Consider the following 15,726-nt stretch of genomic DNA (forward strand, 5'->3'; position numbering starts at 1 on the left):
ATGTTTTGGTACCATGTAGTTTTTCAAGTTCACTTGTTATATAATATTTGTTATTCCCTTTTCTGTAGGCTTTCAACAGACCTCACATCTCTCTTCTTATGAAATTATAACTCCTTGGAGATTAACTAGAGAACGAAGAGAAGCCCCGAGGCCCTATTTGAAACAGGTAAGTTATCTCTTGAGAAATATATGTGTATTTAAATTTTACTTTTTTTTTTTTAAAACAAGTGTGTTAGTTTCAGGAGTGATTGGTTCAGTGATTAGTACAGCACCACACACGTGGCACTGATGTCCTCTGGACGTTATTCTAGTAAAGATGACATATTGATCCTTAGTATCTTTTTTTTTTTTTGAGGAAGATTGGCCCTGGGCTAACATCTGTTGCCAATCTTCCTTTTCTTTTTTTCCTTTTTTCTCCCCAAAGCCCCAGTAGATAGTTGTATGTCATAGTTGTACATCCTTCTAGTTGCTCTAGATGGGACGCCGCCTCAGCATGGCTTGATGAGCAGTGCATAGGTCCGTGCGCGGGATCCGAACCTGAGAACCCCACGCCACTGAAGTGGAGTGCGTGAACTTAACCGCGGCACCACTCAGCTGGCCTCTCTCTCCTTTTTTTTTTAAAGACAAAATGGTCAACTTCAAACATAACAGAATGAAATAGTCAGTTAAATAAAATTCTATGACCAGGATAGGATGCTGATTGCATAGATTTCTAACCCTTAACTGATTGGTGATGGTTACAATTGTTTTGTTATAATAATAGGAATTAACCTCTCTCTTAGTTTGTGATAGGTAGAATACTTCATACTGTATCTTCACAGACACTGCAGAATAGTAGTCTGTTACATGTATATGTTTCATATCTGAGAATGTTTACTCAAAAGTGAGTTTTATCTCCATATCAGAAGAAATATACTGTGCTGCTAATGGGGTAACCAATGCACGAATATTATTTTTTAGACTATTTTCTCTTACTATAAAGTTCAGAAACAATATATTTGGACTTCGACTGATTTTGCAAACTCTTCAACTTTATAGAAGTATAATTTAACTTTATTCTAATTTAAAGTAACAGATAAGGAAGGATAGAGGTTAGCTTATTACCTCTGAATTGCTGATATATTTGTAAACATAAGTTAGCTTGCACATGGTGTAGGGACTGGGCATAGTGAAAAGAACACTAGAGTTTAGAATCAGGAGCTTTTAGTTTTAGCCCTCCCTCTGGGTACTACTACTAATTGAGTAGGTTCTTCAACTCCATTTACTCCTCTATAAGTGAGGAATAAATGACTCTAAGATCTTCTTCCAGTGGAACAGTTTATAATTTTTACTGTTTTTCTTTTGAATTGGGTGTTCTATCATTTGATTATGTTTTGCCTTAGAATGGAATTAATTTATGCTTGCTTTATTTTTCTCCTTTTCTTCACTTTTTAGCTCAGGGATTATGTTTTCCACTTTATTGTGTCTTTGATTGTATCTTCATCAGTACTGCACACATAGATACTTGTGGTCATAATAAATGTCATTCATGCGCCCTGATAAATATTTGAAGAAGTGGAAGCACCGTTTGGGCATTGGGGATATGGCAGCACACAAAACAGACACAAATCCACGCCTCATGGAGCTTCCATTCTGGTGGGGGAGGGGAGACAATCACCAAATAACATAGATGAATAATGTAGATACTTAAGATGATAATAAGTACTCTGGAGAAAATTAAAGCAAGAAGGGGGATAGGGAGTGCTGGAAGTGGGGTAGGAGTGGGGTAGGTGGGTTTGTATTTTTTTTTTTTTAATTTTATTTATTTATTTTTTTCCCCCAAAGCCCCAGTAGATAGTTGTATGTCATAGATGCACATCCTTCTATTTGCTGTATGTGGGACGCGGCCTCAGCATGGCTGGAGAAGCGGTGCGTTGGTGCGCGCCCGGGATCCGAACCCGGGCTGTCAGCAGCGGAGTGCGCGCACTTAACCGCTAAGCCATGGGGCCGGCCCAGGGTTTGTATTTTTTAATAGGCCAGCCTGGGAAGGCCTCACTGAGAAGGTGACCTTGAGTAAAGACCAGAAGGGAGGGGAATGAGCAATCCAGGCAGATATTTGGGGAGAGAATATAGTATCATGAAACAATTCTCAGACTCGCAGAATTCTTCTCAGAGGAGATGATAGTGATGTTTGTGTATCCTATAATTGGCCAAGAGCAGAAAGGATGAAAAGTGCATGCCAAAATTGTGGTGGAAGGAGCTCGGTATTTTTGATGGCTCAGTGGAGATCGAGGTGAATGACACAGAGTTCTCAGGTTCCCACTCAGGATGTGGAAATAGAATGCCCGGGTGTAGAACCTGGTCTAGGCCTTAGAAGTCAGAGGTTGATGTGCCCTAGAGGAGAGGATCATGCTGTTTCTTGGCAAAGTGTTAACTTAGAGCCCCAAAACAGTAGGGAAAATAAGAGGACACTTCTGATAATATTATGTGTTGAGTCCCTACATGACTTCCTGTTTTGTTAAAGAGTTAAGGCAAAATTGAATTTCCCGGTTTTAGTGATCACATTAAGTGCTTCTGGCTAGTGAAATAGTGAGCTGCTGGGGAAGCTGTTTCAGGGTTGTTTGAAGTAGAGAAGAGGATGCAATGAGCTTGAGGATGTGTAAGGGTAAGTTACCTTATCTCAATTCATTGACTCTGAGATGCCATCAATTGTAAGCACATTATTATTTAATGTACCACTAATTGAGAGAAACAGATTGCTACCAGTTAGACTGCTATGCCTTGTACAACGCATCCTGATTTCAGAGACGTTCATGTGGGGGGAATAAAGTGTGTTTTAGAAGTGATGAACTGGGCCGGCCCGGTGGCTTAGCGGTTAAGTGTGTGCGCTCCGCTACTGGCGGCCCGGGTTCGGATCCCAGGCGCGCACCGACGCACCGCTTCTCCGACCATGCTGAGGTGGCGTCCCACATACAGCAACTAGAAGGATGTGCAACTATGACATACAACTATCTACTGGGGCTTTGGGGAAGAAAAAAAGGAGGAGGATTGGCAATAGATGTTAGCTCAGAGCCAGTCTTCCTCAGCAAAAAGAGGAGGAATAGCACGATGTTAGCTCAGGGCTGATCTCCCTCACAAAAAAAAAAAACAAGTGATGAACTGGGGTAAGCCATGTGAAGATATAAAATCATAAAAGTGTATGAATTTCTTTTCAACATTCAGATAACTAGAACTAGGGATAATCTCTTGAAACTAAGAGGTTCATTTCATTTAAACAAAAGGAAGAAGTACTTTATGCTGTAAGTAATACATGGGTGGACTTAATAAAATAATCCCTGAAGTTATAGCTGAATTATAAATGAATTTAAGAAGAGTTTAGTTAAACATGCAGGTGATTTTCCACAATAGGTTATTAAAGGTAGGCAGGGATAATCAGTATATTTTTATTATTTAAGACCAGATATAAGGTTCTTCCATAAAACAATTTCAGTCAATACCAAATTATTTTATATATATATATTTTATATATATATATATATATATATATTTTTTTTTTTTGTGAGGAAGATCAGCCCTGAGCTAACATCTGTGCTAATCCTCCTCTTTTTTTGCTGAGGAAGACCAGCTCTGAGCTAACATCTATTGCCAGTCCTCCTCCTTTTTTTTTCCCCCCCAAAGCCCCAGTAGATAGTTGTATGTCATAGTTGCACATCCTTCTAGTTGCTGTATGTGGGACACAGCCTCAGCATGGTGGGAGAAGCGGTGGGTCGGTGCGCGCCCGGGATCTGAACCCGGGCCGCCAGTAGCGGAGCGTGTGCACTTAACCACTAAGCCACGGGGCCGGCCCAATACCAAATTATTTTAATTCAGGGTGGAATTTCCAGTGTCCTAAAAATGCCTGTTTTGAAAAGTAATTTATAAGATGATGTTTTATTCTTTTCTCCTTCTTTGTGCATTTAGGTATCTTATGTCATTCAAGCTGAAGGAAAAGAGCATATTATTCACTTGGAAAGGAACAAGTAAGAAATTTAATTTGCTTTGGCTTGTCAGTAATGTTTTTTTTTTCCAATAGTATATTGGTTTCTTTTCTAGTTAGCTATTGTTTAGTAGATTGATAAAAAGTGAGAATAATAAGAGTAGAAGTGTGGAAAAAGCCATACTATTTTGCATTTCCATTGACATTAGAGCAAGGGAAAATAAAGTTAAATTGAAGTAAGAGAAAGTTGTATTTAAGAGGAAAATTTTATAATTGTGATCAGCCCAAGGAACAAATGAGAAGGGGTAAAGCAGTCTTAATAGTTGCATCAGTCTGTTGGAGCTGCCGTAACAAAATACCACAGGCTTAAACAACAGAAATGTATTTTCTACAGTTCTGGAGCCTGGAAGCCTGAGGTCAGGGTACCAGCAGGGTTGGTGTCTGGTGAGGGCTCTCCACTTGGGCTGCAGATGGCCATCGTCTTGCCATGTGCTCACATGGCCTCTCCTTGGTGTGTGTGTGTGTGTGTGGGGGGAGTAAAGGGAGGAGCAAGCTCTCTGGTGTCTCTTCTTATAAGGACACTAATTCTGTTGGCTCAGGACTTCACCCTTATGACCTCATTTAACCATAATTACTTCCTTAATGGCCCCATCTCCAAACACAGCCACACTGGAGGTTAGGGCTTCAACATATGAATTTTGCAGGGGGTGGGTGGGAGAGATGACACAAACATTCAGTCCATAACAGTAGTCTCTCATCGTCCCCTCTTAACCATTCTCCTCATTTTGGCATGTTTTCACCTGGTCCCACCTTGCTAATCTGTCTTTGGCTGGCTTCTTGAAATGCCAAGCTTTCTGACTGTGCTGAGTCCCCCCACTTTCCTGTGGCCTATCCTGTTCCGTCTCTCCCTTTTCTTATGTAGCAAAACTTCCACTATCTTTAGTGAGAGATCCCAGAAAAAAAGCCACCTAATAAACCCGTTTCCACTGAGGTGTGAATGATGGGATGTGAAGTGTTGCTGTCTAAGGAAGTGCTGCTCAGAGCATTGTCCTGGAACCAGCAGCAGCAGCGGCACCTGGGAGTTAGAAACACAAATTCTTGGATCCAACCCTAGAATGAATCAGAATTTTGGTAGGTGTCGCAGCAATCTGTGTTTTAGCAGGCTTTCCAGATGATTTTGGTGCATCCTCAGATTTGAGTAACACTTTTTATTTTAGAAGAGGATGCTGAGGCAAAGGGTTTGAGTCTCCCTGGCAGAATTTCAGGGAGCATGACAGATATTTTCAGACAGAGAGGCTTTCTGAAGGCTTCTACTGTATTTGATGGAAGTTAACATTTATTAGATGTTTTCTATGTTCCAGGCACTGTACCAGGTACTTTTAGATGTATTATTTATTTAATTCCCACAAAACTCCTGAGGGATCCTGCTTGACCTCCTATGTAATGATGTCAGTATGTGCAAAAATCCAATAGGTCTAAATATTTTCTCCCACTCTTCCTTTCTACAAGGAGATTAAGTTAATTAAAATTATTTCAATAAAATAATAGTTCCTTATGTTTGCATAGTTTTCAGCTTATAAAGCGTTTTCATAACCTTTATCTCATTTATCATAGCAGCTTCATTGTAGAGCAGTGTTTATTGTCCTCATTTTATGCATAATAATACTAAGGTTCAGGAAGGGTTGTTGACTTGCTCAGCATCACGTAGTTTGTAAGTGTTCAAGCTGGGACACAAATGCAAGTCGTTTGACCTGACGTCTAGCGATGTGTATGTGCTATGTCTGGTCTACATTCCCATGCTTCTTGAATCGGTGGGCAAATGGTACTTTTCCAGGCATTTGTAAGAGTTGTTAGGCCTTTGAATGTTTTGGAAAAGTGGTCATCAAAACTAGTGATCACTAATGAAAAAAAGTTAGAGTGGATAGCCTATAATAAATTAGCTCAGATATACTCTCCCTAGTAATGGGGAAATTATAAAATTCATTAAAAGAGTGACTATATTTGAGTAAATGTTTATTTTTTGCTCCCATCACCTTTAGGATAGCGGTCTTAACTTTTTTTGGGTCATGAATCTCTTGAGAATCTGGTTCAAGCCATGAAACTTCCTTGTAGAGGAGTATACATAATTACTTACATTGAGGTATTTGGCAGGGACTAGGGGTTGTGGGAAAGAAGGTAACACACCGTTTCACTGCCTGTGCTGAACGAATTTAAAAATAAAGTAGAAGGGTAAGTTAAATAGGGGGTTGGGACATCACTTTTATTATTGATAAGGGTTGGGTTGCAGGATTTAGCTTAGAATGAGAGCCTGGTGGACCTACTAATCTTGAACCCCAGTATCAGGCAGATTTAGCCATTCGTGTCAGTGCTACATGGTGGCAGGCCTGCTTTTGGCGAAGCATAGTGGAATTTGTGCTCTCACTGGCCAGGCGTTGACTTCCAAAGAGGAAGAAGGACAGAGGAACGCCAAGCATCTGCAATTTATTCTTTTCAAATTCACCACTAGAGGGAGCAAAGGGTGTGTGGGGGAGAGAGAGAAGGGGAGACTGCAGTGACTGGACAGGATTGGATAATTGGGAGGACTCAAGACTCCACGGGCTACACCCAAGCTCATTCAAGTAGACTTTAATAAAGGTAAAGGAGACAGTACATCAGGAAAAAGAAAGTGCAAGTAATCATCAAGGGATTTGAAAACTTCCAGGCAGAGCCCCCCAGGGGCCTTTCCCAGTTGCACAGACACGCTTTGTCTTCAGGTTACAAACCACTGAGATATGTGTGAAGGGGAGCCCAGGCACAGGTTTACAGAAGGGGTCTTTTATACCACACTGGTCAGGTAGCTAAAGTCAGGCTGTGTAACTGATGAAACTGCATGCAAACCATCAATCTATCCATCTGCAAACAATATAGACCAGCTGGTCCTGGATGCCTCCAGGGGAGTTTAGAACTTTAAATGTCACATTATAAGTCACTAGCTAGCACACTGCATCCCTGACTTGTCTGTAAGCCCTGGAGATAAGCATAGAGCTGCTCCACTTCTGCAAATGACAAAGATTCTTTGCTTGACCAAACTTCATTCAGGCTCATGAGCCTTCTCCTAGGCCCATCTGTGTACTTCCTTGTAAAATCCAGTTTTGGCAAGAACTTTGCTAAGTCACTTTAGCAGGAACTTCTACCTTCGATACCTGATCACTCTAGAAATCGGATCAGGTTCCTTAGTCTTCACCATCCCCCAGGTGATGTCTGATCACCCTGGCCTGTCTTAAGTAAGACTCTGTTAGGTCGGTTTAGCCAGAGCCTCCCTCACCCCTGATGTTTCCTGTTTGTAATTTGCCATCCATTGACAGCCCACCCTGCTCTTTGGCTGTAAATTCCCGCTTGCCCATGCTGTATTTGGAGTTGAGCCTGATCTCTCTCCCCCACTGTAAGATCCACTGCAATGATACCTACACTTATCTCATTGTGATGGTCCTGAGTAAAGTCTGCCTTACCATCTTTAACAAGTGTCATTGAGTATCTTTTTTCTTTGACACTCATGATGCCATAATTTAGATAGGATCAGATTCATCACTGGACCCCCAGACCTCTCACTCAGGACTCTAAGTCCGCGACTTTGAAGCCTTTGTCTTTACTCCTGACTGATTGACTGGGGATCTGTTGGTGAATCTGACTCCTGAACCGCTTCTCCAGACAAACGTCCTTGAAGCTGGTAAGGACAGATTTTGATTCCTAAGATTTTGTGTATATTCTCTGAAGCTGGGTTAGAATCCCAGGCGTCTTTTGCAAGATTCCTCCTGGGGTGGAAGGTCTTCCTGGCTCCTTGTTCTGAGGGGCATTATTCCCTGACTCCCTGGGCTGGAGGTCTCTTCTTCGTGGCTCTCTGTGAGGTCTGTCTGTTCTCTCTGTTGGATCCTGCTTCTCCCATGGACACTTCTCAGTCAACTGAAACCTTTTTCTCAAACTCCTGCAAGTTTCTGCTATGACTGCTTCCTTTCTTGTTGGCATGGTTTTGCTGAGGATAATTTGGAACTTCATTGGCCTCTTTGGGAAAATAGGGATCTCCCCAAATTGATTCCTCTAATACTCCTCCTTTCCCTCTGCTTCTGTTCCTCCTTCCTCCTCTTATCACCTTCAATCTCCTCTCCTCCCGAATCCTTTGATATGTCCTCCTCCAAACCCCTACTTCCTCTATCCCTCTGTCCATCCCTGTTAGACTACATCCCTTCCTGCTTCAGCTCCTCAGCTCCCTACCGTCACTTGAATTTTAGGCCCCCTGCCCTCCATTAGGGGCTCTCAAGGGACTCAGATACCCCTGAAAGCAACTACCTGAGGCTGAAAAGAGAAAAAAGGGCAATTTGGGAATAGAACTGGGTGATTTGTTCACTCACATGGCCTTTGGAAAGGTCCAGACAGCAGATAGATGTCTCCTCAGTCCCTTGCCTAAAATGTAGTCTACAGCCTCCATAAGATGACGTATCATGGCAAAAGAAAATCTTAAAAGTCTCCTCCACAAATATTGGTAGGACGATAATCTTGTTGCATTTGCTAGAAACACAATTCGGATAAAAATACAAGGTGGAGATAAACCAGTGAGACCGTATTACCGTTTCACTGTCTCATGGCTAACATTTTAGAGTGAAAGCTGTAAGATCTCTGTTTGTGTCTGTCTCTATGTTTATGGACGTCTCTCTATGTTATAGATGTGTGATCGTTTCCTGCCTCCAGGTGGTATTACCAAATTAATGTATAAAATCCCTTAAAGGAGTTCTGTTCAAATTGGCTTAGGGATAAATCAGCACTGATATAAATTAAGTTTTCCTAAAACTCTCAGAAATATAGACACTAACCCAAGTGTTTTTTTTAAGTTCATGTGATCTGGGATAATCTTTGGTAAATTAAGCCAGTTTTTAAACTGTTGATAAAATTGTTGATAAACTCTGACAACTTCAGAGTTGTCAGCATTAAATATATAATGCAGATATACAGTTTTTTTCTACGTATGTTTACTAGTCAAACAAGCTTATGTTATCTTTACTAGATGTTTAATATTATAAACTATAAGTCCAACCTAAGAACAAAATATATAATAAAAAGGAATTGCTTGATATGTCAAGCACAGCAGTTAAAAAAAAAAAGGAGGGAAGAATCATGTATAACTTTTTAGGTTCTTTGCTCTATGATTTTTTTTTGATACTTGCCTGATTTGTCAACAAGAAAAATAACTTAAGATGATGGATGGCTAGCTTTGTTTAATTAATGTCTCATGAAATTTTCATGAGTAATTCAAGCATAATTGTTAAGAACAAGAAAATTAAATAGATGTAAATGGGATAAAAGTTTATAAATAAACTTTTCAGTGATAATTATGTTTTATAATGTCTCCTTAAAAATCGTTTCAAAAATATTTTTCATAGCTTGAAACCTTAAAGCTATACTAAGTTAATGATGGATATTCATTTACTGTCTAGATCATTTCCAAGTAAAATAAAATGTTGAAACATAAATTTAATTTTATTTTACTTTGGCATCTTGTTTTTATATGGTATAGAGAAGCTAAATATATTTAGGTCTGTTAATAAACAAGGAATTGGGGCCGGCTGGTGGCGCAAGTGGTTAAGTGTGCACGATCCACTGTGGCTGCCCCAGTTTCGCCGGTTCGGATCCCGGGCGCGCACTGACTCACGCTTGTTAAGCCATGCTGTGGCAGCGTCCCATATAAAGTGGAGGAAGATGGGTACAGATGTTAGCTCAGGGCCAGTCTTCCTCAGCAAAAAGAGGAGGATTGACAGATGTTAGCTCAGGGCCGATCTTCCTCACAAAAGAACAAAAGCAAAAAACATGAGGAATTGTACTATGAAAAAGACATATAGTCTCTAGAAATTAAGAAATTATATATTCATAAATTTGCTACAGAATGATGGTGTGTGGCAGACAGTTTACAATTGCCTGCTTCCTAATTTTCACTGAAAATCAGGGTTATGAATGGTTAAAAAATCTAATCAATATATGTAAATGAAACTATTAGCAATAATAAGGATAAAGAAAGTAAAACTCTGTATGCAAGGAAAGTAGATGTATTTTTGATAAGGAAAGGTATAGTCCTAAAGTAGAACAACTGGTTGTTGTTCCAGAATGAGAAAGAAGGAAAGAGTAGGACAAAAGCTGAATGGATATAAGAAAATTTTTTTAGGTTTATGGAAAAGGAACCTTGGAAAAGGGATTTTTCCTTGTGTGGTCAAAGCTGGTTAAGATTGGATGGATTTATTTGTAAGTTTTTTTTGTAATTTGCCTTAGTATCAATATTACACTGATGCAAAACCAGAATTTGGTTTTCTTTCTCTGTTTTTGTTTTTGTTTTTTTTTTTGTGAGGAAGATCAGCCCTGAGCTAGCATCCATGCCAATCCTCCTCTTTTTGCCGAGGAAGACCGGCTCTGAGCTAACATCCATGCCGATCTTCCTCCACTTTATGTGGTATGCCACCACAGCATGGCCTGACAACCGGTGCGTCGGTGCACGCCCGGAATCCGAATCCGGGCCGCCAGCAGCGGAGCTTGTGCACTTAACCGCTACACCACGGGGCCAGCTCCTCTTTCTCTGTTAAAACGACAAAGTTTACATAGATTATTGGTTTGCTCTTAATAAGAAATTGTGAAAAAAAGTTGTTTTTCTTTACTTTTTAAGTTATCTGCCTGGGAAAACAAGATTTTGTGTTTTAAAGTAATTTCCTGTGCTTCATGTCATATTTATCAGGTCTGATTATTTAAGAAAACCAATATTCTCTCTCTCTTTCTCTTTTGTGTGTGTGAGGAAGATCAGCCCTGAGCTAATATCTATAGCCAATCTTCCTCTTTTTGCTGAGGAAGACTGGCCCTGGGCTAACAATCCGTGCCCACCTTCCTCCACTTTATATGGGACACCACCACCACAGCATGGCTTGACAAGCGGTGCGTTGGTGTGCACGCGGGATGTGAACCCCACGCCACCGCAGCAGAGCGCGCGTACTTAACTGCTGCGCTGCTGGCCCAGCCCTGGAAAACCAATATTCTCAATATTAAGACAGCTAAGAATTTTTTACAATTGTATAACTTTTTGTATTTGCTTTTGAAATCTTTTAATTGTGACTTTGGTCAAATGGATAACTAAGTATTATTTCACAGTGACCTGTAATCCTATTTAGCCAAGTGTTCAAGCCTTTTGACATTTTGACAGCTTCCCCAAATCAATTTCTAAGTGGAGTCTTTTTGACCTCAGACTTACTTTGAGATTTCCCAGATGGTCCCTGGAAAAATCTCAAAGGATTTGTCTTCTTATAAAAAGAGAGATGTTGAACTAATTAAGCTTGATATGTTAAATTATGTGGGAAGCATCGTCAAATAAAAAGTGATGATGAAACTTCTTAGGTTATATTTTTAAGTTTTTTGTCTTTCACAGACAGTTATTATTTTACTCTGATTCTTCTCTGAAAGCGTTTATAATCAGCTACAGGTGAGAATGCTCCATGATGGCATCATTTGAAAACTTTGAGACCATACCACTGAACTAAGAATTTCCAGAACTAATGAAGAAGTTGATGGATTCATAAATCTGCTAACCCAAGATCAAGCAGAATAAGACTTTAATTACATGGGACTGAATGAACTTATGAGGATTATTATAATTTTTTATGATTTTTTTGTTTGAAATATTGCTGGTTCTTCAATGTTTTGTTTTCTCGATTTGAAGAAACCTTTTTCTTTTTTCTCTTAAGCTTCTATAACTTAGAGCAATTTGGTAAATTATACCTTTGTAAACATAATTGAGACATTTATCTTTTCTCCCTACCTGAGCCCTCCAGAATTTGGAAACTCTTAGTGAGTGTTCTTATTTTCATGGCGATATAGTTATTTGCCTAAGTTCAGTAAGAATCTGTCCTTGTAATGGAACACAATTGGAAACCTTGGTTATATTACCAAGACTTTGACTGGAATGTCATATTTGAGAATGCTGTGCATCGAATTAGATAGACCAGACAACTTTAACGAACTAAGGTTGCCTTTAAGGAGCCAATGTTTATAAAGCTCTGCTTGGGAAAAAACAGCCTATACCTGGCTTTTACAGGGTTTCCTGCTTTATAGGTAAGGAAGGTCACTTCTGGCAGGTTCAGAACCTCAGGATATTTTGGGAACCTCGAGAAGAGAGGAATTCACCCTAATTTATAGATATTGCAGGCAAAATCTGGTGACAAGTCTTGACTTGGCTTCCTAGCCTTGAGAGGCTTTAGAAAGTCCAATCTGAGATTCCTTATGAAATGTTCCAGCAAATCAAACTCAAACAAGGGCCTTTGTGGTCAATTACTATTTTTGCTGCACTTATGCAAATAATCAGGCCAGGTTTAATGAGACTAGACTTACTTTGCAAACAAATTACTCTTACTTTGATTTTCTTTGACAGAAATGGGAGTGGCTGTAGAGAGAAAGTTTTTTGTCTTAATGGAAAGCTATACCACACCCTTGCTGGTTCCGTCTTGCACATTTTGCCAGTCCTTACCAAATCCTGAATTCTACCAGTTTCCTCCAGTGTCTGGCTACAGCTCTCCAAATTAACGTTTCTGATTTTTCTCCCTTCGGACTTGGAATCACTGAGAACTAAAACTGTGCTTTTCCCAAAGTTCTGCAAGCTGACCCTAGACAACTTGATATAAACTTAAAAAAAAAAAATTACCACAGCAGATCATGTATGGGCAACTTTTGTGCCTCCTGCTGTATGGACCACTCAGAAAGTTCACCAGAACACCAGATGCCATCACCAGAGACATTCAAACTGCAAACCAGGAAAACTTGTCAGGTGGCCAATGCCATCCTCGTTCTACCGTCTAAAGATGCTTCAAGCTCAGGTCTAAAAATCTTGACTGCTGCCCACTGGACTCAGAAACTGAGTTTCCAACTATTAATCTTTTTTTTCTTTTATTTTCATAGCAACGCCCCTCGTTAAATGCTTGGCTGCTAGCACCATCTAGCACATATCCTCTACTACCAAGGCCCAGTAGATGATTCAGCTGGTCCTTAATGAACAAAAGGCGACCAAATGAGAAAATTGACTTACGTTGTTCAGAGGAAAGAAGTCTTTCCTTGTACAAGAGGAGAGACTGACAAAGATTCTTTGCGTGACTAAACTTTAGTCAGGCTGCTGAACCCTATCCTAGGCCCACTGGTGCACTTCCTTGTAAAATCCAGTTTTAGCAAGAACCCTAAGTCAGTTTAGCAAGAAACCCCCACCCTCGATATCTGATCACTCTGGATGTCTGTTCAGGTTCCTTATCCTTCACCCCCGTCCCCCAAGGTGATATCTGATTGGCCTATTTTCAGCAAGAATCTGTTAGGTTGGTTTAACTAGAACCCTTCTCACTTCTGATGTTTTCTATTACTAATTTTCCATCCATAGACCCCACCCTGCTCCTTGGCTATAAATTCCCACTTGCCCCTGCTATATTTAGAGTTGAGCCCGATCTCTCTCCCCCACTATAAAATCCCATTGCAGTGGTCCCTACACTTAACATGATGGTCCTGAGTAAAGTCCGCCTTACTATCTTTAACAAGTGTCACTGAATATTTTTTTCTTAAACAAAAGATAACCCTGTCTTTATACATGTGGTTTACATTAATGAGCTCCCTTAACATGCAAGGAAGCTTCAGGAATCAACAATAATTGTTTCTTCCAACAACTGACACAAATTTTGCCTCTGTACTTAGGAGGTTAGGGCAATGAGTGCTTCTTGTTTATATAGGGCTTTTAGAAAAGAGTATAAGCACTTATTTTTCTTCTAGAAATATAATTACTATATAACCTAATTTATACTTTTCCTATGAGATGTATCAGAAAAATTTTAAGCCATTACTTAGGTTTTTGCAACCAGCATTTTATGACCATTAGAACAAGTGTGCAGCTTACCATTCTTTATGAGGAAGTAAAGCACATGATTTCAGATGCAAGTCCATTTATGATAGCTCCTTCTTTAAATAATAATTTAATTAATTTAAGTACTTTAATTCAGGTGAAAGTTTTTATTCCTGCTTGTCTCTTCTAGGGATAATGCCTGATGAGTTGTGTCCCTAGTTGTATGTAAAAATTAAAAAAGGAAACCTCAACTACAATTGAGTCAGGAAGGCCTGTAGAGGAGTTCTCATGCCTTACCACTCGTCATCAGTTACCCCAAACAGGAAGAGACATACCTTGCATCTCCAGCAGGAAGTGGGGTACTACTTTACTACCCCAGCAGGAGGAAGGAAGACTTTCTTTTTGCCTTTCAACAAGCCCAGCCAGGGCCGGCCCCGTGGCTTAGCGGTTAAGTGCATGCGCTCTGCTACTGGCGGCCCAGGTTCGGATCCCACGTGCACACCGACACACCGCTTCTCCAGCCATGCTGAGGCCGCGTCCCACATACAGCAACTAGAAGGATGTGCAACTATGACATACAACTATCTAGTGGGGCTTTGGGGCGGGGGGGGGAAGGAGGAGGATTGGCAATAGATGTTAGCTCAGAGTTGGTCTTCCTCAGCAAAAAGAGGAGGATTAGCATGGATGTTAGCTCAGGGCTGATCTTCCTCACACACACACACACACACAAACAAGCCCAGCCAATGGAAGATGCCACAGCTCAGCCACTGAGCAGCGGTTGCCACCCTGAACTCTTGCTCTCCTCCAATGAACTTTCATTTAGAACAGCTCCTCCCAACTCTTTCTTTTCCTCTGTAAAAGCAAGCTTCCCTCCTTTGTTCTCTGGACTTGCCTATGGTTCACCATAGTTTGCATGTTCTGAATTGCAATTCCTTTGCTATTCCCAAATGAACCCATTTTGCTGGTAAAATAATCAAAGTTGACGTTAAATGGTGTCAGAAAGTAGTATCTGGAGGAGGCGAACCTGGAGAGGTGACGACCCCCGGAATTGAGTGAGGTACCCCCATCGAGCCCCTTGTGCTCATTGCTTCTGTGAGTTGCCGCCTACTTTTGGTTTGGTGAGTCTCCTCCCGGATTCTGAGCTCCACTCAGTGGATCCTTGTGTTTTGAGCTCTGATTTTATTCGGGATTGTGAAAGGCTTTGTCCTTTCTGGTTCAGGTCTTCATCCTTGTTGTCAAGGCTTCATCCTTGGTGTCAAGGCTTAGTCCTTGGTGAGTACTTGGTTATTTTCCTTTTGGAAGCATGCTGAAACTTTGGTAAGGTTCCTTTTTGGATCAGGCTAGCTAGGAGTTTTCTTTTGTCCTTGGGAAAATTTGAGAAACGGGATCCTAGTCATCCGGATGCTCTAAAGGCAGCCCGTCTTTAGGGACCCCGGCTGGTTTCATGTTTAAAAACGATGGTCCTTCTCATGCTCAATTTTAACTAAATGGATCGATTTAACCAAAAATGATTGAGAACAACAATGGCCATTATGGGGAATTTTCAATCTTCCTAAACTTGCTTTTCTCAGTACTAAATTAGAAAGCTGTGGGGCCAGCCCCATGACTTGGTGGTTAAGTGCGTGCGCTCTGCTACTGGCAGCCTGGTTTCGGATCCCGGGCGCGCACCAACGCACTGCTTGTCCAGCCATGCTGAGGCCGCATCCCACATACAGCACCTAGCAGGATGTGCAACTACAACATACAACCATCTACTGGGGCTTTGGGGAGAAAAAGGGGAAAAAAGGAGGAGGATTGGCAATAGATGTTAGCTCAGGGCCGGTCTTCCTCAGCAAAAAGAGGAGGATTGGCATGGATGTTAGCTTAAGGCTGATCTTCCTCACCAAAAAAAAAAAAAAAA

General features: G+C 40.8%; 1 protein-coding gene across 1 annotated transcript in view; it reads left to right on the forward strand.

Moving 5' to 3' along the window:
• ADAM9 (ADAM metallopeptidase domain 9) overlaps window positions 1-15,726 on the forward strand; it is a 155,055-nt gene that overhangs the window by 9,930 nt on the left and 129,399 nt on the right. Inside the window, exons 2-3 of the mRNA XM_004428881.3 lie at window positions 69-166; window positions 3,940-3,998. Coding sequence (XP_004428938.1) covers window positions 69-166; window positions 3,940-3,998 — 157 coding nt within the window. The remainder of the gene's footprint in view (window positions 1-68; window positions 167-3,939; window positions 3,999-15,726) is intronic.

This window comes from Ceratotherium simum, chromosome 28 (genome assembly GCF_057802395.1).
Source record: "Ceratotherium simum simum isolate JZ-2026a chromosome 28, ASM5780239v1, whole genome shotgun sequence".
In the NCBI taxonomy this organism is placed as follows: domain Eukaryota; kingdom Metazoa; phylum Chordata; class Mammalia; order Perissodactyla; family Rhinocerotidae; genus Ceratotherium; species Ceratotherium simum.